The sequence below is a fragment of the Cyanistes caeruleus genome, chromosome 11, assembly GCF_971803275.1.
Source record: "Cyanistes caeruleus chromosome 11, bCyaCae1.hap1.1, whole genome shotgun sequence".
Taxonomy (NCBI): domain Eukaryota; kingdom Metazoa; phylum Chordata; class Aves; order Passeriformes; family Paridae; genus Cyanistes; species Cyanistes caeruleus.
Genome location: NC_141711.1, coordinates 12927119 through 12951423, shown reverse-complemented (window position 1 = coordinate 12951423; position 24305 = coordinate 12927119). Strand labels below are relative to the sequence as shown.

The following is a 24305-nucleotide window of genomic DNA, read 5'->3' as shown; positions in this document are numbered from 1 at the left end:
TGGTGTTACAGCCTTTGAAGACAAAGTGATTTTAGGAAGGGTCATTTTTTTTTAACTTATGGGTATAATTCTCTTATGGATGAAGCTTTTCCACTTGAAGATGTCAGTGGCACTGGCTGCTGTCCCCCAGCCATCAGCTGGATGTTACCACTGCTCCTCCTGCTCCCTTATCCACAGCAGGCAAGGACAACCAGGCTGTCCTGAGGAATGGGCACTCATCACTACTGATGCTAACCTGGCTCAGCGTTGACAAGGGACTGATTTCTTCTTCTGATGGATCTGGGGGGTTACAATCTCAGCAGAAAAATATCAGCAGTGGGTAATTGTGGGTGGCAGTAACATCCTCACCTGGCACAGCTGCACAGCTTAGGCTGGGGACAGATTTCCTCATCCATTCAGGTGTGCTGTGGAAGGAATCCAGCTTCTCATCCCTCACCCTTTCAAGACAATGACCTCTTCAAACCCTGCAGTTGTGCTGTTCAAGTGAGTAGCTTGCTCATTTAAGTAAAAAAGTTCTGGTTTAAAGCAAAACTAGTACATAAACTGTTTAGCTAGCTTGGCTGGCTTTGGTAGAACTCAGAGCCAAGCTGAAGAAGAGCTCGTGGTCTGGCCAGAATGTGCTGAAAAGCTCCAGGAGGGAACCAGTGAAATTGTCACAGCTCTTCTGGAAAACAGTTTTTCACAGTTTCTGTACAGTTTTTCACTGGTTAATTGTGTGTAAAGCAAAGATCAAAACAGAAACAGCACAGCTCTGCCATTTCTGATTGCAGGGACACTCCATCACCACTGGAAATCAGCAACTAGCCCAAGAGATTTTTTTAACAGATAAGAATACTGATGTCAAAACAGATGACTAATTAGAGTAGGACAGTATAATGAAATCAAAAATATTAGCAGGCATTTCTTAGCTATTTCTAATCTATTACATTAGTATTTACTATTAGAGCAAAAGTATACAAATAGCTTAATATTGTAAAAAAAAGATGCAAATACTGAACTTAATTAAATCACACAAACCAGTATTTTTCTTAGATGTCTGTGTCTTTACTCTCTGTTGCAGAATTATTTCTAAATTATCATGTTTCAGCCACTGATTTGAGGCTCACACTCAAGACAATCCTGTCCTGCCCAATGCCTTTACCCTGTCAGAAAAAGGAAAGGAGTATGCAAGGATGCCTGCTGGAACAGCCAAATGCTTTGATTTGTTTCTTTGCACCTACACCTCCCTCGGTTCAGCCTGAGCTCTAGACACCACTGCCTGAAGAGGAGTTTCCATTATTGAAGGTGTGTGATCTGAAAACCTGCTTCCCTGTAAAACCAGTGCCAGAAGAGCAGAAAGCATAACAGAGAGCGTGGATGTGACTCCAAACTGGCTCCAGGCTTGTGGCTGGTGGGACTGGCCATCTATCTCTGACAGCAGTCAGCACCTCTCAGAGGTTTCCTTGAGAAAACCAAGAGACAAATGCAATGACAACTGGTATTTCATTGATGTTAAGTAGGCCAGCACAGGGAGGTTTTCTTACTTTTTTTCTTATTTTTACAGTGGCATTATAGTGTTGTAACTAATAGAATGTTAAAAATAGATATTGGAAGATTATAATTAGATATAATTTTTCCATCCTTTGATGAATATTTTCTCTTGCATTTTTTCATAAACTTCCCAGAACTATTTATGTAAGTCTAGTTTATTTAAAATTGGGGATTTTCATCTTTTAGTGTTCAATTGTAAAATCTTACATTCAGAAGTTTATGCCACATGACTTTTGATTAGGTCAGGAGGTACTTTTGCTTCCAAACAAATCAGGACCTTCCAATCAGAGTGATCTGCAGACAGTCCCACATTCACATACACTAAATATGTAGTAATAACTCTTCAAAACTGTTTTCAAGACAAAATAATAGTAATTTCACATGATAATTTGTAGAAGTGAAATCCAACACAATGCAATTCATCCCTGAATTCATATCTTTAGAGCAGATTTTTGCTACTTTTTTTCAAAGATGTCAACTTAGCTTCAGATTTTAAACAACTAGATTATTTGATTACTTGTGTGAAATCAGTAATTAACTACTCCAGTTTACAGCAACTCTAGCATTTCAAAACAAAGATGAAAGCTGTGAAAACACATACAGCCTTTTCTCACTTTCCACCGTGTTTAAAACTCCTCTGGTATGTTATTTATTTTTACTATGGAAGATTATAAAAGAGCACAACTGATGATGATGGTAGACTGCTGTCTTCAGACTGACTACATCAAAAGCTTCAAAGTTTAGTTCATCAGCTACATTTTCTCTGTTTTTGGGACACCTTCTGCAGCTGCAGTGAAAAAGCTGAGGCCAAAGTTCAGGCAGAATGGCCTGACTCACACAGCTAAAATACAAGTGAGTGACAAAAAACTATTGAATTTATATAATTCATTTCTACACGTGAGGGTGATTAGGTGCATCATGAACACAATGTTTAAGATGAGATAAATGCTTGTCAAAGAACATCTAGTTCATACAAATACTTTTGAGAATACATTTTTTTATATGCACAGGTGCTTTTCTACTATGAATAGAACAATCAAAAGGAAGAAACTCCTCTGGTCCTCTGACCAGTACTGAAATAAATAACAGTGATTTCATCAATAGTCCCAGGGTTTCAACATCCAGCCTTAACTCTCACATCAAGTGCTTGACATATTGCCAGTATATAATCAATAAAAATAACCAAATATGTACAGCTAAACAAATTCCTACTTTTAATGAAAACCCTCTGTCTTCAGCTGTGAGCAGTTAATACCTAAAAGTACTAGCAGTAGTAATGAAATCCTTAACAATAAAAGAAAGGTAAATTTTTAACTAATATAAAATGTCCCAATAAAAATAAAAGCTATAAATTTCTTTCATTAAGAATAAAAGTATTTTAACAGGAATAAAGACTAGTCACAAATCTGTCCATGGTCTGGAAAACAAACATTGCTTAGGAGGTTCCTCCTTTTGTTTAGTGAAAACTAAGTAAACATTAAAACAAATTCACAAATCCAAAATGTACTTGGGTTCCAGTCAATGTAGCAACATCATTTATGTAATTAAGCATAGAGCTGGTATTCACACACTCAATGAGAAAATTAAAATGAACACTGCAAACTGTCATGTTCCTTATTTTTCCCTTGCCATGCATGCTACTGATGCTCACTTCAAAGTTAGCATGTTTTTTCCAAAACAGGCTAAACAAAAAGAAAAATAAATTATTTACAAAAGTCATAGCTCAAAATAATGAAACAAAAAGCAGAACAATAGCTCGCAGTTAATGTCTTTAAACATATCCTTATATAGCAACATGACCAAATTTTGTTGTGCTTTGTACTGCTGTTAGTAAGCGCATCATGAAAGAGAACTGTTCACCACATCTCAGCAAAGACAAATCTAGGCACCACATTTGTTTTGTAACAGCCTTCTCCTCTTCCTCCTCCTCCCTGAAGCACATGAAACACATCCAATAGCTCCAAGTAAACAGTGAATATTTGCCTGAGCAATATTCTTCCACGCATTGCAGATAATTTCTGTTTTGAAGGAGTTTTTTACTGAATGGCACTGTTGCCTTCTGAAGAACACCTATACAGTGCCACTAAGACCAAATTTTAAATTTACAGGCTTTATGGGCTGCTCCTTAATCCAAATTTAGCAGTCTAGCATTATGATCCTGTTTTCAAAAAGCACTAGACATCAGCTGCTGCCAGGCACAGGCTTCAGCGTCTCTTTGTTTCACGTGCAAAGGTAACCCTGTTCTGAGGATGTAACAGACAATAAATTTGTCCAAACATTCCTCAGCATCTTTTCAAACATCCCATCTACCTCACATCTGACACAGAACCAAGTCTGCAGTACTGTACAAACAAAATTCTGTACAAACAGGTTTTGTGCCCAGTTCTCTCACACACACATGGACAGCTTGTGGCAAAGTCTAAACTGTTTTTCCAGGTTCTGCTGCACTTCAGTGGTAGGAACTGGAAAGGGAAAACAAGCACTTGTGCTCTACCTGCACTCCTCAGCTGTGCCACAAAACATATTTTCTGAGGGTCACATGGCTTCAGTTACCTGTGACAGATTGCTATAGAGGATTAATTCTTAAAACTTATCATCACCTCATGATTTTCTTTCTTTTTTTTCCTCTGTAAGGGTGAGGAGAGGGGAAGAGATCCTGTTTCTACCACTGCAGGTACACTGGCTGCTGAATGGGCTGGCCCGTGAGATTTCCCTGAGCACCTTGCCTGTTCCTTAACGAGGAGCCAGCTCCTGGAACCTTACAGCACCTTCTCATCCTGCCATGCTGCATCTCCACCAGCACTTCATGGCACTCCCATGCAGCAACTGAGAGCTGAAGTGGGGAAGTTTAAAGAGACTTCACTTATTTTTAACTGTGTTTTAAACATAATTAGAGGACCAGCCTGTGCTATCTTTACTGAGGCAGAGTCTCACCTCATGACCTCTGGAAAAGCTTTGATTGCATAAATGAATTATAACAATTAGTCTTGGAATCAAACAAATGTTTTGGTATATCAGGTACTTTTTTTTTTTTTTGGTAGGGAAAAAATCCTCTTAAAGATCAAGTAAAATTCAAAAGCATATAATCTATTTTATACTGCTCTAATAAATGCTAAATAAATATTCCCTCAGTCTCTTGTCAGCTAGCTTTCAAAATCATTGTATTCTTTATGCACTTTATCCTTTCTTAAACCAAATCAAACGTAGTTTTGAGTCTCTAAAAGGACAAAAATATTTGTTTTGCTTTGGTTCACAAACATGTTCCATATTTCAATGGAAATACATTCATAGTTTAAATAATTTAAACTGTAAATCCATAAATTATGACAAATATATAAAGCATAAAATAGTAAGGTGAATATTTTTTCCTAGAAACCCACATTCTTGCAGTTAAAATACTTTTAAATTTAAATTGCTTCTATCCTATTTTCTTCTCCAACATAAAATATATTCCTCATGTTCATTTGCATTGGGTCTCTTGATTTCTTCATGTTCACAATTAACTTTTGATAGATGTCTGCAGTAACAAAGCAAATACATAGAAGCTTTTCTAAATAAGATGGATATACACCAAATTTAATTTTATTAATGTTGTGTTTCAATATACATTCAGTTGTCTGAGAGATTTGATTTCCCTCAGCCACACTACTTGTTATAAAAGTCAGCAGAGAGTGTGAGAGGTAGAATGGTAAAATGCCAAAAGCAATATAATGTGTGGAAGCTTTAATAAGACATTAATCTTTGCTTATGTGAGTAGATTTTGCTCCTCTAAACAGGCCAAATTTATTTATTGCAGTAAATAAAATTGTTCTGTTAAGTAGTGAGCAACATTTTCTACAAGCAATCCACCAAAGCCTGGTGTCCTCAGCAATGCTGAGACCACAGTGATTCTGAGCTACAAATTACCCACAGCTTCAAAGGCAAGCCCCAAACAAGTGGCTGTACATCAACCCACACCTGAGACACCATGACAATACAGTATTTACTCATAATTTGAGAGACAAACAATATAAACTGCACTTTGCACCCTTGAATATCACAAGCAAATTATTATATGGATGCTATTCCATGATAATATTTCAGTCAAAAAGCATGTATTGCACAGAGAGATTGTACTTCCCTTATTAAACATCTGCTACTTGTTTTAAAATTTCATTAAAACATTTTAGCTTAAGAGGTAGTCTCATGTTTTCCCATGTATATCATAAATTCTATTCTTCTAAAACTGCATGCTTAATCTGTGGCAAAATTTCTAAAATATCAAACTTTCATACACATTCGACAAAGATATTACAGTGCTCGTACTGTATTTTAGATTTTAGAGATGATACAGCAAATTAATACTAGTTTAAAGAACTTATCTACTGGAAAAAAGAAAATTGTTTATACAGAGACAAATAGATGTCTTTTAAAGTTTTGTACCCACCTAAACTTTTAACCACAATAAGTTATGAAAGAAACGAAACCACTAGACCATTAAAACATTAGACACAGTTTCTCATTTTTCACTGCATATGAGAAAACATCCTTACAGCATTCACACACTTGTCAATAACACATAGCTCCATGCAGTGTAAAACACAATATAACAGGCTGCAACATTAAAAAGAGAGAAAAGAGAGTTCCTCACCCCTCAAAACAAAACTGGAACTTTGGTTTATAGGAACGGCTATGCCCATATACCCTCCTCATCATCCTGGGTGCCAGACATGAGGAGATGCACAGAGAAGGTGTTGGCATTGGAATGAAAGAAAGAAAGAAAGGTTAGTTACTTTGCTGCACATAAAATACAATTTTCTTGGCTGTTAACAACATGACTTTTTTTTAATGTAAGCCAGTGAACACAACTGAACAAGCTTGTGTTACACATACAAGAATCTGCATCTATAGCAACTGAAAAAACAACAACAGTGATGCAAAATTTTTTCCCTCCCAGTTAAAACAGTGTGTAGGAAGGTGATTACGAGATTAAATATTAACAGATTATCTATTTTTTAATTGCACACAATTTAAACCAACATTGACAGCAATGAAAAGGTCAAAACTTTAAGTAAACAAAAGAAGAATCATATTGTCTTCCATTTTGTTAAAAGATACGAAACTGAATGTTTTAAATAAACTGAAAATTGAAAGCTGAATAACTAAAAAATTTCAAAACCTTGGAAGTTAGCTAGTGTAACATATCACTGGCACTTAATTAAATCTAAAAATTTAATAAAATGAGTGGTAATTAATTATGATTGAAATGGACAGGAATTTTAGCCTGAAAATATACACTGCCAGTATCACTACTGTTCCTATCCCATTCTTGGAATAAAAAAGAGCTCCCAGATGTCAACTGTTATTAAACAACAGATGTTAAGATAGATGTCTTGCATGTTGCTGAATTAAGTAAAGAAATCTGACAGTCCACTATAAACTTAGCTATCATTTAACACAGAAGAAATGTGGGTAAATCTTTTACAGCTAACTTGGAACACATCTGAGTTACAAGGTCTGCACAAATACACCACACAGCAAAGGCAGAGTAAGGCCTGAATATCTTTTTTTTTATTATTTTTGAAACAAAGGAACAGGTTCTGTAAAACTTCCAATAAGCTGGGTGTGCCTCACTGAAAACACAACTTATTCCCTCTGAATTCTGCAGGAGCCACTCCTGGGGAGGCCACAAATGCTAACTAAACTGATTTTTCTAGCTGACAAGAGTTTTTGCCAAAGGTTGAAGAAAGAATGAAGGATTTCTTTTCCACTGCGTAGTTTGATCATACTTCACTAACATAATGAGTTAGGTTTATCTTTGGTGATAGCCTAAAAAAAAGCTAGAAATCAACTAAATGGACAACACAACAGGTTTCCAAGTGACTCCTCCCCTAACTAGACATGGCTGGTTTGCTGTTTTGGAGCATTGCAAGTCTTCAAACAGGCAGACGTTCATTTTTACATCAATTATTTGTGTGATCTTCTTTTGGCAGAATTCTAGAAGAGTTGAAAAATCAAATATTGTCAAATATATGTAAAGATTTTTTATGGGAAATTAAAGAAAAATATATTTTGACACTGATCCTGATATATAAAAAGCAGTAAATTAAAAGCTGGAGCTCAGTTAATGTCAATCAACGTGGCTTTATTGAGTGCCTGTCCTGTCAAAATAACTTTCTATCTTTTCCAATTACAGAGAGATTCTTTTTGAGAAGGTAAGTGCTTTGAAATAATATGCTGTGATTTCTGTAAGGCATTTGATTATGTGCCACATGATACAGTGTCAGAACAATTAGCTCTGTACTGAATGAATGTTTGCTGAAGAAGGGGACCCATAGGTATCCTTCTCATCCCAAACTTGTTCCATATTTCCATGATCTGAAAGAAAATCCTGACAAAGTTTTCTTGGAAAAGTGAACAGATTTGAATTGATGTTATCAGACACATACACATATGCCTGAAATCATAACTGGAAAACATATAGGGAGGCTTAGAAGAAAGGGAACTGCTTCTGAAATCAAGGACATCAAAAAGGTCTTTACAGGTCATGGTGAAAATGAAAACATGGTTGGATGTTGGATTTGGTTTGAGTGTTGGATTTAGCAAGACAAAGTGGGCAGAGAAAGAAAACTCAGAACTTTTGCTGTATCTCTATACAGTAGCATAAGGCCATTAAGAGAATTACACATCTGGTGCTCATGTCACACTCTCGTGGATATTTGAAAGACTGTAACCAGATCAAGAAACAGCTAGAAAATGATTGAAAAATAAACTTGGCCGTGAGAAATGAGATTCAACCTAAATGATTCCTTAGAAAACATTAAAAGATTTTCTGGCCATTATTACTAACATAGACAAAAGGCGACAGATCTTACCTCTAGTAAAAAAAATCTAGATAGAGATTTTGAGGATGTAGTAACACTGCAAATACAGGGCATATTTTTCATTAACTCATACTTTCAAGATGATTTGAAGATTTCCTATCAAGTCTTAGACACTTTCTAAAAGATATGGTTAATTATATTCAAACTATTTTTTAAAAATTATAGATTTGATGAAGAAATTATTGAGTAGCCCCAATTATGACCATGGTCCACTTAACCTTCAACAGCTACAATTAATAAAAATCCTCTTCCATCATTTTTTTCTTCACATCTGTTTCAAAGAGAATGTGCATGCCATGATCCATCTTATCCTGTACACAAAAAGTTTATTATGTATTTTCCAATTTTTTATTAGCAATTTCATAAAATTAAGCACAGTGTTCTGTTTTGGCAAAAAATTGAATAAAAATAATTTAAAAAAACCCCAAAAAACCCCAAACAATAATATCACTGTATTTTGAATTTTAAATACTAAGAGCAATCTCAAAACCAGTCTCAACTGGTATAAATCCTAACTTCCAGTTACAAATTTTTCTGTACAGGTAGAAACAAGTAGAGGTTTATGGGCCTGACCAGGAGTGGCTCCTGCACTGGATAAAAATCACATAAGAATCAGGACTGTATTTTTGATAGGTTCCATGAAAATATTGTATCAAGAAGCTAAGGTTTGTTGCCTCAGTGCAAACAGATAATGGAGGGAATACAGAATTCTTCATCAAAGTTCAGAGACAAATGAAATTCACTACTTAATTTTGCATTCTTGACACACAGTGAAGCAAAACAAAAGAAGCAGTTATGCCTTATCATTTATTAATATTGGAACAGAGGATTCCAGAAGTATGCTTAGTTTTTTCATATCAATGTGTATCCTACAGAATCATTAATCTATGGCTCTTTCAAACAATAAACTACAATCAAGCAATTTTTCATTAATGTTTGTGTACATTAACTGATTTTTAAACTTGGAGCTTTCATTGGTTTATAAGGTCAAGAACAGCAATTCAATGACAAAAACTGCAAAGCAAAATCTCAGTTACTGACAAGCAAAACAGGAAAAAACCCAAAACTTGAGAGATACCATTTGACTTGAGAAATTAGTATAAACAGTTGTTATAAAATTATCAACCAGTTACAAATTTTTAAAATATTGAATGCCTTGAATTTTTAGGACAGACATCTCTGTATCTAATTTGGACCTGTATTTATACTAAAGTAGAATAGTCTTAAATATTACTAAGGCCTTTTACAAATCATTGATTCTATTTCACCGTTTTTCTAGTTCTTTTTATTATTATTATTTTTGTGCTGCTATTTACCATAATTTTCTACTGTCTTAAAAACAAGTATATGCTGTCACTAAATGTGATTTACTGCTCTGATCAGATTGCCACAAAACATCAAATATGGCTTCAAAAAATCAAAATTAGGAACTTAAAAAATAGTGCTTGGAAAACACCACACGCAGATGTAGAAGGCTTGTATAGAGACATTTTCTGTTTTGTTATTGGAATATATCTCAGTGCAAGCCTTGCAGGCATATTTCTCATCCATCAATTCTCTCATTCTCTCATCAGTGATTCATCAGTGTCATCAGTAAATTTGAGACAGTGGCCTTCAGATAGCAGGGGCTACCTTACACTCCAGGTTAGAAAAAAAGGAGAGCTCTAATCATGACCTACACAATTAGGTCTATCTACAAAATCTTGATAATCAGATGCCAGAAATTATCAGCCCAGTCATAGCCATTCTGCATATAGCATATTCTTGATTACTGGTGAACATGGAATAGCTGCAGGAGGTAATATTTAGCGGTGTGTTCCAACAGCAACAGATCTACAGCCACTACAACGCTGCAGAGAGTCACCTCACCTGTCTCAGGGGGTATTCTGAATTATTTTCACCCAAAACTGAATTGCCTTTTGCGATTTCACAGTGTTGGAGGACCTCCTGGAATATATCTCTCATTTAAATTGAATTAAACAGGGACTTGGGTTGCCCAATCCAACACTACATCTGGATATGAACCATATGCAAGAAGCATCAATGGCCAGAATAATTTGATTCAAATCTGTATTCTTGATCAGAACTAAAACCCTAATGTAGGTGCAAAAGTCTGCATTACTACGTGGCCACCTCATGAAATAATAAATTTGTATATAAATAGATATTTTATATATTATATATACAATATATTTTTGTGTATAAAATTTGGTTACAGCACAATCCCCTGCACTCCTGTGGCATGCAAGTATCTTTATAAAATCTATTCTTAAAAAAAACAAAAAAAAAACCAAAACAAAAAAAAAAAACCAAAAAAAACCAAAAAAAAAAAGAAAAAAAGAGAAAAAAGTCCTGATCTCCTTGTAGTTTTCCCAGTACAGGCAACATTAAAAACTCAATGAGTTAAGCTTTTCTGGCTCTCTTCCCACAATAGGAGACCCTTCCTGACAAGGCTCATCACATTTCTCTTTCATGTGCTACATGCTAAGAATTAATGTCTTAACTTGGGTTAAATAAATCTAGCAATAACCTGCTCATCTCTGCAACTAACTTTCTGATGACTGATTTATGCTGCTCTCCTTATTATCTACGGCTACTAATGGGTCATTAAATGTGTAACTGCTGGCTCTGAACTGTGAAATTGTCCTACTTACAGCAATACTTACATTAACAAATATTAATTTCCCCTTTTTACAAAGAAATCTACCTGCTAAGCAACGGCATTTCTTTCAAATCAGGAATTTTGTCTAAAAATCAGAATATTTCAGAGCTTAAAGAGACTTTTATCTGCTGCTCAGTTTCTAGGGGCAAACATAGCTGAGGACTAATCACACAAACTCTCCATGCACAGAACAACTGACTACAGAAGAGTTTTGTGCATGAATGATTTGAAGAACTGTGCCTGTAGCTAAAAAGTGGAAAGACTAACAGTGGATTCATTTAAGTGTTTGGGGCATACAGCTTTAAAAGGTCTTTATTTTATGTTTCATTTGTATATTCAAAAAGCTGAATAAATCTTAAAAATTGCTTCAGCAATATGTATTTATGTCAGAGGTCTATTTTCACAGTTATCCATAACAGAAGGGGTCACAAGTGACCATGCATCACCCAATTATGAAAATGGCTTTAAATCCCATCTCACCATTTGTTCTATTTGTATATAGTTGGGTTAAAATCAATCACAAATACATCCATGGGGGAAAGCAAAATGTTGTTTCTGACCATTTACTTTACAGCACCCAGACTAGTGTTAACATGAGTAAGATGTTTCACCAGATACTCATGCATTCTAAAGTTTTATCATTAGATGAAGCGGAAACTCAATGCTTCTTACAAGAAGTGGTCCGTGAAATCAGATTTGCAATGCAAAAATTTATGGTCCTCTTTGTAGTGAAAGCCTGTGACATGTTATCTCACTTAAGTAAGCAGTGCCAGATATGCAACTTTTGTTATCAAGTTACTGTCTCCCAGAAATGCATTTTTGGCTCTCTCAGTTGGTCTTAAGACCTGTTTTAGACTATGATGGTGGCAGATAATTTTTCTGCTAAGAAATACAAGATAAATGTAAACCTCTATATAAGTGTTGTATATTATAACACACACATTCAGGGGAAATGAAGGGGAGAGATTTCTATTGCTAAACAAGATCTCAAAAAATTCTTCCATATGTGGAAAAGACTGGAAAGCTAACATATAAATATAGATATATATAAATATACACACTGCTCAGTGTGTGTACATTTATATCACATTCATTAAACCTCAAAATATAAAATAAATTCATTTCTGTAAGCAAAGGAGAGGTATAACTTTTCAATGTGCAAAATCCATCTCCTGGAGTATCAAAGACAGCAAAACCTATTTCTTATTTATTGTTCTTAATACAACTCCAGTTTAGCATGTCTTTTTGTAAATTAAAAATTTAATATCATTTAAAGATGTCTGAAAAGTAATCTGGCTACAATACAATTTCAATTAAGAGACAGAAATAACAAAAGCATTAACAAATATTCCAAATTTCTATTGGCTTTTACTTTCAAGTGAGAAATCTTGAATAGCTCACAATGTTTGTAACTGCAAAATGGCAGCAAATAAAAATTAAGAACCAGAGTATTCCTGAAAGATAAATTCAAATTCCAAGAGACTCTTCCAAATTTCAAGGCTCTTTCTTTTCTTCCATCACAAGTACAATGCAACTCACAATGACCCTTAGGTTTGAAGCCAAAATCTCAAAATGTGGGCAAGCCTCTATGGAAAGCTATTTCAGTTTTCTTGTTAGGATAAAGTAGACAAAAATACCTAGACAGATGTCAGAGGCAGGCAAAATTTTCTTTATCTACTGGAATAAGCACATGATAATACTCACTGAGTTTTGGGAATTGCTTAGACAGAAATTACTTCCTCATTAGAAGAGAAGTATTTGCCATTCAGCAGCTGTTTATAATAAACAATACAGCTATGGTAACTGCATATAACTTAATTGGAACACTGGCGTTTTAAAGGTGACCATGATACAAATAGGATTTTATTGCATTCAGTTCAACAAGTCTGAACAATGTGTGATATGAATCACAAGTTCTTTGTTCCAGAAGAATAATATGTGTAGCAAAGACGAGAAATTAGAGGAAAGATATGAAATTTGAATGCATTTATATGAATAATTTGCACCGCACTTCTGAATTCTCAAAACACTAATTCAGCACAATACTAGTTATTTACAGTGCATATGTCTGGGATTGTTTATACTGAATGTACTGACAAGCAAACCTTGCCCTGCCCAAATTCCTAAATTAAATAAATCCATGTGACTGCAATGAGCTTAGTGCAGGCTCAGCTCGGTGCTAATGTAACTGCGTGCTGCCCTGCAGCTTGAGGCACCAGCAGAACAAGTTCACATCCACTCGGGGAACAGACGAGAACAAGCTCACACCTGCCCAAAAACAATGTATAAACATACAGGATAAAGAAACACACAGAATATTAAATAAAATCTGGGTCAGGGAGGAAGGCAGTAATTCCAGTCTAGTGCATTAGGCAGCTATATCATATCACTCTTTTTATGTAGGACTATTTCATTGGTTTTCTCCTTCTTTTCTTTTTTCTTCTTTTTTTCTTGAACAACTAAAAGTCAAATTTAAATGATGCAGAAAACTCCCAAACAAAATATTTAATTTTTCAGGTACTAAGCTTCTGGTCTGACTGAACTTTCTACTCACAGGCTAAAGAAATTTGAAGAATTTTATGCTTTTCAAATCACCATGGTTATTTGCATTAGCAAAAATAATCCATTTTGGGTCGTGTTTTAATGGCTTTTAGTTTTTGTTGTGGGGTTTTCTGTTGGTTCTTTTTTTTAAGGAAAAAATCTGTTTCGATATTCCTGACGCCTGTTCAGGAGTTTGAGGTTGGCAATTTTCCAGGGTGGCCACAGAACATAAGGCATTATGCTAACAACCAGGACTGCCAAAATACACAAAGTAGCATGCTCTCCCTTCCCCTAAAATTACATATGGATCAATACAGTGATTTGTAGATCAGGATCCAGACACTAAAATAATAATCGTTGTTTGTCTGTCCTGCGGTTCTGATTTCCAAGTCATCCACCTCAAACAGGATCCCATCTGACCTGTTCAGAGTTTGTCACATATCATCTTTCAGCAGCTCCAAGGATATTTAGCAGTTCCAGCTGATGAATAAAGACCTGTTGCCAAGACCAGTCACCACTTTACAAATCAATAAACACTTTTTTTTCAGAGCACATGGTCTTCTTCAAAAAGTTCATTTTTAGTGGCATACACCTACTTGGCGAGAGTCAGTTTGTTGTCGAGTTTCAGGCATCACTGCCTGTGACTTTTTTTCTCAAACGCTGGAGTCTACCAGCATACTTTTAAAAAGCCTGTTTAAACTGAGGCACATTTAATAGTAAGACAGCTACAGGCTCGTTCTGGAACAGTTGGCTTTGTGACTGGAGAGTGGTGGGAAGGGAAGCTTCAGAGATACACCCTGCCCCATCGCTGTCCTGATAAGAAGGACTTTTCCTTTAGATAAGAGGATAGTTCAGAAACCTTGAACTACCTTTTAGGCCTCCTTGCTGAGATCTCAGAGGAACAGAAAACATGTTGGTGAGTTTGTAACAAATTACTTCTAAACACTAAATCTTGTAGAAGGGCCATCAAAAATGTTTTAAGTAGGAAAAAAAAATCTCTATGTAGCCAGACAGGATTAAAAGATGTAAAAGGACATCTTTTTACATGCTTAGGCACCATGTGACATTCCATCCTCAATTACAGCTTCAAAGAATAGGGCCAACTTTTTGGAAAGCAGCCAGTTCCTAAAGCACACCCTATGATATTCACATTTTTCTTAAAATCAGATTCTTTTCTATGAGCACATAATCTCTCAAAAAACAAAATTAAAATATATTTGTAGCCCTGGTGACCACAGAGTAAAGCATTCAGCTTTGAATCTACTACAGCTCAGGTATTCAGGAAACTTAGGAGATTAAGAACACTGTAAATTTTATTTCTTTAAAAATCTCCAGTGCTATGGGAAGTAAGAGGATTTGATAGGTGTTATAATCATCAGGGCTGGCAATAAAATCTAAAGTATGAAAATACTTCAGACATTATACCTCTAGTCTTATACTGTGTTAACGCAAAATCAAGTTCTTCCCTATGACCTCTCAAATAGCCTGATTTCCTATTAAGAATGCCACCACAATAATTTAAGTATCTGAGTGTATCTGAGACATACACTTGTCAGATTACCTGCACTTCTTTTTTTTTGTAGAGATACCACTTTTAATTTAATAATCAATTACAGTTTTTTACTAAGTAGTCCGTAAGCAGAATCTTGAACTTAGGACCTTCAACCACTCCTCAATATTCTCATGAAGTTGAAGTCCTGGGTAATGACCAAAGATTGCTCTTCATTGTGTGGAGACCATCCTGGGGTTAGAGATTGGTCATACATGCCGGTAACTTGAGGACTGTAAGGACATTCAGCAGGGAGTGAAAATGCCCACAAAAATGAGCAGTGAGTGAATATGGGTGACTGAGCCTCAAACTCAGAGCAGGAAACAAACAGGGAGGGACTGAGAGGCTCCTGAGATGAGAAAACCAAAGGGAACGAGATGTCACAAATTGACCAGAACTGTGGTTAGCAGGGCAGAATTCTCTGTTGGCTGGTAACTCACAGCCTGTTTCCAAACTGAAAGGATTCAACTGAGGCAACTGAGGCCAAGACAAAAAGGTTTTAAGGAAAACCAGCAATGATGTAGAGGTGAGAAATACAAGAGGCAGGGAGCTGAACAGTAGGGTTTAGGAGAAAGTCTAAGCTGTGGGGCAAGATAGCTGCTAAATCTGGAAATCCAAATTTATTTAGCCATGGGGTTTTTCTGTTCCTGATAGCTCTTGGATGCAACAATCCAGATTAGATTACTGCAATGCACTCTACAAGTGGCTACATACTACAACTCCTTGGAAACTGAAGCTAGAGCAAAATGCTTATTAAGCTTTTTTTCACTCTAGGAGTATTACACCCCCACTTCAGGATACACACTGACTGCCAAAATGTTTCCAGGTGGAAATTAAGAAAGATTGCCAACTCTCAAGCCAAAACTGAAGAGAATAAATTTAAGTTTTTTGTGCAAAACTACAAAATTATCCTTTTTTCCTGTTTTTTTAAAGACTAGTAAAAAATGGTTAATATATATGTTATTGACATAGCAGCACTCAATCCCCAGAAATTTATTTATGTCAAATAAAATCAGATGCACCAACATAACCGGGGATCACACCATGACCAACTGTTACAAGAACATGTATATGGGCAGATGAGAGTTAGAACCTTCCTACTGTTTATGAAGTTCCCTTACAACTTGACCAGAGTTAGGTCTACACAAGGATAGCAAAAAAAGGTCACCCATTTATGCCTCTCCCTAGAGAGAAAAAAAAAAAAAAAAAAAAAAAAAAAAAGAGGGAATCGAGGCAAAAAGTGGCTGGAAATTTGTTCCCTAGCAGCAGCCAGACCTAAACATTGCATCTGAAAAAAGGTGATCAACCAGTTCCTTCAATAGATCCTATCCTTCACTAAGTCCACAGTTATGGCAGGATGGGAAATCAAGTAAGCTTTATAACAAAAACATCATATAAAAAAATGTCAATACCTGAACAGGAAAGTTTCTCATAAAAATTACACCTATTTCAAACAGGATGTGTGTCTTCAAGGTCTTCCAAGAACATGCTGGCACACCTTTCTCTTTACAAAGGGTACAGAAATGTCTTATTCTTTGTTACAAACATGTATTCCAGTGCCCATGTACATTCTTTTGTGGACATATAATAGCATGCATTTCTCTATATTAATGTAGCATGTAGGTTACAAAATCCAGTATTATCTATATTATCTACATTAGCTGTAGAAAAGAGGAATGTTTTAAATTCACACTGTTCAACTGTCTCTGCCACTCAGGAAGTTGGGAGAAAACTCCCTCCTTAGCATTCAGCAAATTAAATGGTATTTATGCTACAATATGCACAACTTCTTCATCTTCGAAACTAAAAATGCCCTCTGATGATTTGTAGGTTTATTATTTTCCCAGTTTATTCTGGGCTTTTAAACCACACGTTGTATTGTAGTCACATATCTAGAATCTGTGTGTAATACTGAATGGGAAATGCAGGACTCCATAGCACACAGCAGTCAAACTGCTGCACAAACGAATGTTGTAAAGAGGGGTAAATAACAACACAAAAAGTAAAGAAAAAAAATAAAACCCATTATTAAAAAATGTAAGATAAAACAATGCCTAGAGTTTACTCATGATTACCCTTGACTGTGCTGTTCTCAAAGATTATTTTAGCAAGGATTTTGCTATGAATCTCCTATTTGCTTCCTTTACAAGTAATCTGGGCTAATTGATCACAGAGTCTGTGGAAATTTTGGGATGACAGCACTTCAGGGGAACACCTATTCTGAGTCCAGCACAAGATGAAATAAAGCTGTATTCATTTAACCTGTTCTTAAGAAACCTCCAAGAAAGGACCTTCCATTACATGCATATGAAAGAATGTCCACATTTTGTTTCCACTTACAGATTCATTAGGCTCATTGTGAAAAAGTCTTCTTCTTAACAACTAACCTAGTTATTCTTGGCAAAATTAAATTTACTGCTCCTACCCTTTCTCCATTGGGTACTGGTATACAATTGATCATTGTCTTCTTTACAACAACATTTTATGTATTAGAAGACTTATGTCTCCCTTTGGTACTTTCTAGACTAAACAAACCATGTTCTTTAAGCCTTCCCCACAGGTCATGTTCTCTAAAACTTCTATCATTCTTGTTGCTCTCCTTTAGTCCCTTTCTACTCTGTCTATGTTTCCTAAAGCATGGAGATCAAAACTGTAAACAGCTTTTCAGATGAGCTCTCACCAGTGCTCAAAGGAACAGAATAATTGCTTCCTTCTTCTTCTCCAGATATCTATCCCAGAATTAGATCCAGCTTCATTGCAATGGTATTCCACTGAGCAATTTAGATTCCTTTTCCCATGCTATTACCTCATCAGCACATGTGACTTCTCCCCTGTAAGCAGACTTGTCTTTGCCGAATTTCAAATTACTTATTCTAGACTCTCTCCAGTTTATCAAGACTGGAGCAGCTTATTGAGCAGTTTGACAGTTCCTACTGTTCTTGGAGCTTCTTACAGCTTGATTCATGATCAACAATATTAGCGGCATTTCTATTTCACTATGGAAATAATCTCTAAAAAAATACTCCACAGCATCAGATAAAGGACAGATCTCTTTGGAACCCACCTGTAACCAGCCCTCCAGTTTGAAAATGAGCAATGGAAAATTTGTCCATTGGTTGTACACCCATCTCATGGCAATCTCATAATTGTTTAAATTTAAAAATACCATTTTTAATTAAAGCTTTAATTATTGCAATCCATTTTACATTAGTTATTCATTGCATTACAAAATTATGTATTTATTTGCATATTACAAATATCCAGTGGAACAGTGTTAAAGGTCTGATGAATTAAAAGCTACCACTTTCTGCTTTAACCACAAAACCCGTTACCCTATCAAAGAAAATTAGATTTGCTTGACATAATTTTCCTTGGCAAATTAAAGCAGACTAAATATAGGATGGGTATGCTAAACCTGAATTCTTTTTTAGAGAATGTCCCAAAACTATCATCTAGGAAAAAAGCAGAGAGTACAAGTGCTAGTAAATACTAGTAAAATAGCTACTATTTTATGTGCTCTATATTTAATCATGCACTTATTTCCACCATTCATATAACGCCTCAATGTTCTTGAATGTTTTCATACTGATTTTCCTTATGCTTCTTATCCATTCTCTTCCCTGAAGAAGCTGTTACCATGCATTGAAAAGCACTTGACCATATTACATTGCCTTGTGCCTCAAATTTTATTCACAGGTTCAGGTTTCTTAAATTAGTTGAAAACAGTGTCTGGGTTTCAGTAACACTGTGGTGGTTATTACCTGCTTTTTCACATCTCTTGCCTTCCTTCTAGGGTTTTTTTCATTCCATTCCTTGCATTAAGCCAAAATCTTTTTTATTTTACAGATATTTCCATACAATTTTTCCTTCTTTTATAAACTGAGCCAACTTATCTCTGTTAATCAGAAACAGAACCAAACCAAGACAGCAAGTCCTTAATTCCCTTCTCCTCTTTCTGACAGGAAAAATTGTTCTTAACACATTCCAAGAATTCAAAGGATTATGTGTTATGTTGTTCAGGTTTGTGGTTTGTGATTTTGGATTTTTTTCTTTGTATTAGTATCCAAGAAATCATGTTTTCTCATTCTTACCTGTTCCTGACTCTAACATAATTCCATTGGTCATTCTGTAAAAAAGTGTAATTTGCCTTTTATCTTCTTTCTCCCAACTAAGCAGTCTATCATACATCCCCATTGTATTTTCATCCCTGTTTTTCCCCTTTTATTTCTACCCAGACATTATGACCTATTTTAGTATCAAAAAATGATTTTTTCATATAAAAACAATGTTAAATTTTTTCTCAGGCTCCTTCATCTGAAAATGAGTTTCTTGTTTCTACAGACTGTTTTCTACTCCAGAAAAATAAGGCATCAGACAAAAAGCCAAAATTTTAAACTTTTTCAGAGTGGAAATAAATACCAGAGCTATTAGTTTCAATTCAAACAATGCATCATTACTGTTTAGTTCTTTTGAAAATTTATTTTATTCTGAAATAGTAAAATAAAGAAGTTATAAAACTGTGGGTGAAAAAGAGGTGACCAACCTGGTCTGGAGAGGGTCTGTGGTTGTGTTGTGTCCTCCCAGGAGATCGATGGTGGTGGTGGTGGTGATGGTGGTGGTAGTGGTGATGGTCATCATCATAGTTATCTGCCATCAGCTTCATTCTGTTTTGGGTCTGTTTAGGATGTAAAGTAAGACACGTAAATTTTATTATACGTTGGAATGGATTATTCTGACAGTGTTTTAGGAAGATCTTGGCCCTAGGGTTTTTTAGGAGTTTTTTTTGAGCTGAGGGATCCAAGGATAGAAATCCAGACTGCTGGCTCACAAAAAAAAAGGAAAGAAAAATAGAAAAATAAAGTATGTGAACACATCCTCTGTTTCAGCTTTCACATCCAGAGAATGGCATGAAGAAGTCAGAAAACTAAATGATGATGGATGATGTGTTTGAAGGGCAAAAGATATTCAGCTTTTCAAATATATTATTTTAGAGCTGTTTCCTATTTTTTCCAGTCTAACATGTATTACAAATTAACTTAAATCTCACTGAAAGGTATATTAAGTGTACTTCAAATATTTACAGTTAGCTACCAAGGCATGTCAGCAACAATCATGAGTAGTTGTTCTAAAAATTCTATTTTGGGTAATTAATTTTAATTATACACCAGCATCACCCTGCTAAACAATAAGTAAAATGAATCTGAAAACTAAGTGATAGAGACACAGGCACTTAGAGAAATAAGTGATTATGGAACTTGACACATTACTGAATGGATGTACGTCTACGATATAGATCTTGAAAAAGAGATCAACACTTCAGCTACAGCAGTGTACTGATAATAAAATCTATGTCACCATGGGACAACAAGATACATTGCTGCTCTTTATCACTGTTACAATTATTCCATACCATGAAATACATACACTGGAATAATTCAAACCTTGCTCATAACACCAAAAATATCTTACTACCAATAGTCTGATACCAATGGATACAGTCATTATTTTTTTTGTGGTACCAGGACTGAAGACTCCCTGAGGCAAACCTGTCAAACAGCAATCAAGTTCTAATAAATTTTGCACTAACAAAACCCAGAAAAAAATGCTTTCAACTCCCAAAGATCTCTTCCAAAATTAAAATAATCAGTTAGAGGAATATGCAATTAATACCACATAGATGACTGAAGGAAAGACACTCGATGTCATGCTCCAAGGCAGCAGGATCCACGGTTAACCCCAGTGAGGATGGGAGCTAAACACATCCCCCAGGACTTTGCCCAGATTAATGGGTTCCAAAGGAGCAACATAAGCAGACGAATTTGAACACAAGTCATTTGTTCAGTATGTTCCCATATTCACTGGTTTAACTGCCTTCCAATGCAAAGTGCCCATGAGATAACGCATGTCCCATAGCTAGTACATGGTAAATTTACTGACCTTACTTTGAGAGGCTGCTGTAATTTGGTTTTCCTTTGACAACAATCTTATATCAAAGTCTCTGAAAAATTTCACTGGCAAGTATATTTTAATTAAAAATTTAAAACTCTGAGATTGCTATTAAATTCCCCAGCTTTAATGTGTTTTGCTGAAGTTGAAAAAGGAATTAAAAAAAACCAAGCAAACTAAATATTTGCACTACATAACATTTCAACTTTAATAAAGCCTAATGCAAGGAAAACAGCCACAGAATCCTAGGAAATCCTGATGTGCCTTTTCAGCAATGAATTTTTTTTCAGTTGTCACAATGTTTCTCAAGCACTTCATATGATGTTCAAGACAGGATCATAGAAAACTGCTTTACAGGAGGGGAGCTGTACTCAGTTCAAGTAAAAAGAACCAACTACTCCAACCAAACCCTCAAGGCATCCATAACAAAAAGATAGAGGGAAAATCTCAGGTCAGATGTGCACTGTCAGACTTTCTGAGCATCTCCATAGCACTGGAAGAGGATTTTCTCAGTATGTTATAGAGAAGAATCTGCACAGTTGTAGATATTTCATTTTCTCCCTCCCAAATACAAAGATGGAAGTAAACAGCTGTATTAATTTCAGTTGTGATTTTCTACCAATTTTGCTAAAAAGATCATCTCAATCTGGATCATCATAGTTGTCTGTTTGTCTTTAGATTCAAAGAGGAAGGCCCTTCGAACAAAAGAGTAGAAAAGATGGAGAATTAATAGACAAATAATCAGCCTCTTACTATAAACACTGTCATACCCTGCCTCTTTGGGGAAGCTCCTAAAATTTTATTAGTTTATTTTCTTATCAATGAACAGCCTTAAATTTCCTACCTTTCAACTGTATTCCATAAAGAATGCAAAAGTTAAACAAGATGATATATGCAATCCTATAAGTGTCCTCTGTAATGAGGTGTTGGGGATTAGGCGTGTCATGGGATAAGAACTGTAAATGAATGATGTCATCTTTCTAATTTGGTGCTGAAATATAAATAAACTACTTCTAATGTTTCTTCCTTTTGCATGCCAGATTGCAGTAAAAAGTGCACAAAGAAATGTTAATGCTCTAGTAGCCTTCCTTTAGTGTGACTGTTCTGAGAGCAAAATATACAAGAAATATGAAAAGAGAATTACTTTTCCACTCAAGTAACCATCAAACCATCTAAACTTCAACATGACTTGTAACTGTCATTAATTCTTAAAATTATGCAATTTATCTAGCAAAATATTAAAAGCTTTTTATTTTTATTCGTTAGCTCTTCAAATGATAGCAAATATAATTTTGACATTGTTTGTCTTTGCTTTAGCTACTGCTAGTGCTACACTTCCACACTGAACTGTATTTTCTAGGTATGCTTAGCTTTGATTTAACCAGTACAAACACCTTATGATGTCAAACATTTAAAAGCAAGACTTTTGAAGAGGAAAAGCAGGAGGATTTCTGGAGGAGAACAAAAGTAAAGCTGTCCTGAGGAACAATAAAATTCTTTTCACTTCCTTCTAAACAAAAATCTGTATCATTACTTCTGTTTGCTCCCTTTGCTAGCTTTAGATGTTTAGCAGGCTTTGAAATGCCAACTATATTTTTATTTGAGGAAGGAATTAATTAACCACATTGGAATTTGTTCAGGACCCCAGGGCTTCACACCCCTACACCTACATAGAGGCACATACAGAAAGGTGTGTACATGTGGGACACTGGTTTACCAGTCAGAGGAAAATCCTCATGGTCTGGCTGCCAGATCAACTCATTCAGGGACTGCTTCAGTGCTGCCTGAGAGGGGAAAATAACACAGCGACCTGGCAATGCCATCACTTCCTGCAACATCTTCAGCATGCCTAAAAAGTTCCTATTCAAGGACTCACAAGACCTTTTCTTACATTCCTTAGAAAGCACAGCACATTACTCAATATGACTTTTCTGGATGATCAAGAAATTGAATCTTGAAATATGCAATTAATGAAAATTAGAGTGGTGATCACTCATGAATTCAAAGTAATATCTAATGTGCACCACTGGCTACTGTGCACAGGTCACACCTTATCTGAAACAGTTATGAACAGTTATGAAACAGTTCACAGGGTGAACTTTTATTCACATTCTCCTCTCGAACTTGAAAATGGGGTTTCACAACATTTACATAGCCAAAGTTCTGACAAAAAACCTGTCATGCCAACAGTTCTTGAAAATGTCTAGAGAAAAACAGACCCACACCTGAGAAGAAACAGATTTTAATTTTGATATATTCTAGAAAACAAGAACATGTTAACTTGTAAAATACAACAATTAATTAACTCTGTCTCCTAAAGATCATGTATGGCCTTATTAGTTCTAGCCTAAGCAATGGCCTCAGATTTTTTTGCTCTTTATTTATCAACTACATTCAAAAAATACTGCCTCCATTTTGAAATGAAGGAATGATTGAGGAATTATAATCAGCTTAGATCTACCTGCACAGGTATATTAACCCTTAGGGCTTGAAACAATTGTCTTTGATCATTCAGTATCACTATTTGCTAAGCTGTCAAGGTCATGAATGGTATGTGTAACTGAATTTTTAGCCCACTTACCAAAGAATTTATGACCTAGCACTGTAAGAAAACTGACAGATATTTCTCGTCCTCCCAAAAGTCTTTTGAGTTTAAGGAAGGATATACCAAAGTGAAATGAAAGTCTTTGATTGACTGGTAACAGACTAAATAGCTTAACAGCAATCTGTAACTGTAAAACTGTAATATTAAAACTGTCTTTTACAAAATATTTTAGCAAGGTGGCAATAGAGAACTATGCTTTCATCTGTCATCTGGATCAAGTTAACAATGAAACTCTCATGAATGAGGTTCAAATGAGGAAAAATAGTAAGATTTGTTGCTCTGGGATATAGCTGTAATACAATTTAAGAGCTATTACTTTCCTTTGGATTTTCTGCTCAGTCTCTCTTCATTTAATGGAATTTGAAATATTTCTAGAATATTCACTTCCAATAGGGTAGGATTTTTTTTCCTATATGAGAAGGTGGCAGATATAAGGCCTGCAAGCTGTACTGGAGCTATCCAGTACAGGGATAGTACAGGGTCTAATTCTTAAAGCACAAAATTTAAAGTCTAGGGACCCACATTCTAGGTTTGATTGTGCCTCTTGTTGTCCTCAATGACACAGAAACTTTTCTTGCAATCTCACTGTTTGAAAATTAGTATTCTAAT

At 35.5% G+C, this 24305-nt stretch overlaps 1 protein-coding gene across 6 annotated transcripts in view; it reads right to left on the bottom strand.

Annotated features, from left to right (window-relative positions):
* Positions 1 to 24305, bottom strand: part of ERC2 (ELKS/RAB6-interacting/CAST family member 2) — a 406984-nt gene that overhangs the window by 101507 nt on the left and 281172 nt on the right. For 3 of the 6 annotated variants that reach the window (XR_015275160.1, XR_015275161.1, XM_086846817.1), the window contains 2 exons: positions 19689 to 19820; positions 6161 to 6226 (listed from right to left, as the gene is read on the bottom strand). Coding sequence is in view for 1 of the 6 variants with exons in the window: in XM_086846817.1 (XP_086702943.1) it covers positions 6200 to 6226; positions 19689 to 19820 (159 nt within the window). In the remaining 5 variants the exon portion in view is untranslated. The remainder of the gene's footprint in view (positions 1 to 6160; positions 6227 to 19688; positions 19821 to 24305) is intronic. The other 3 variants (XR_015275158.1, XR_015275159.1, XR_015275157.1) reach the window with 1 other exon arrangement.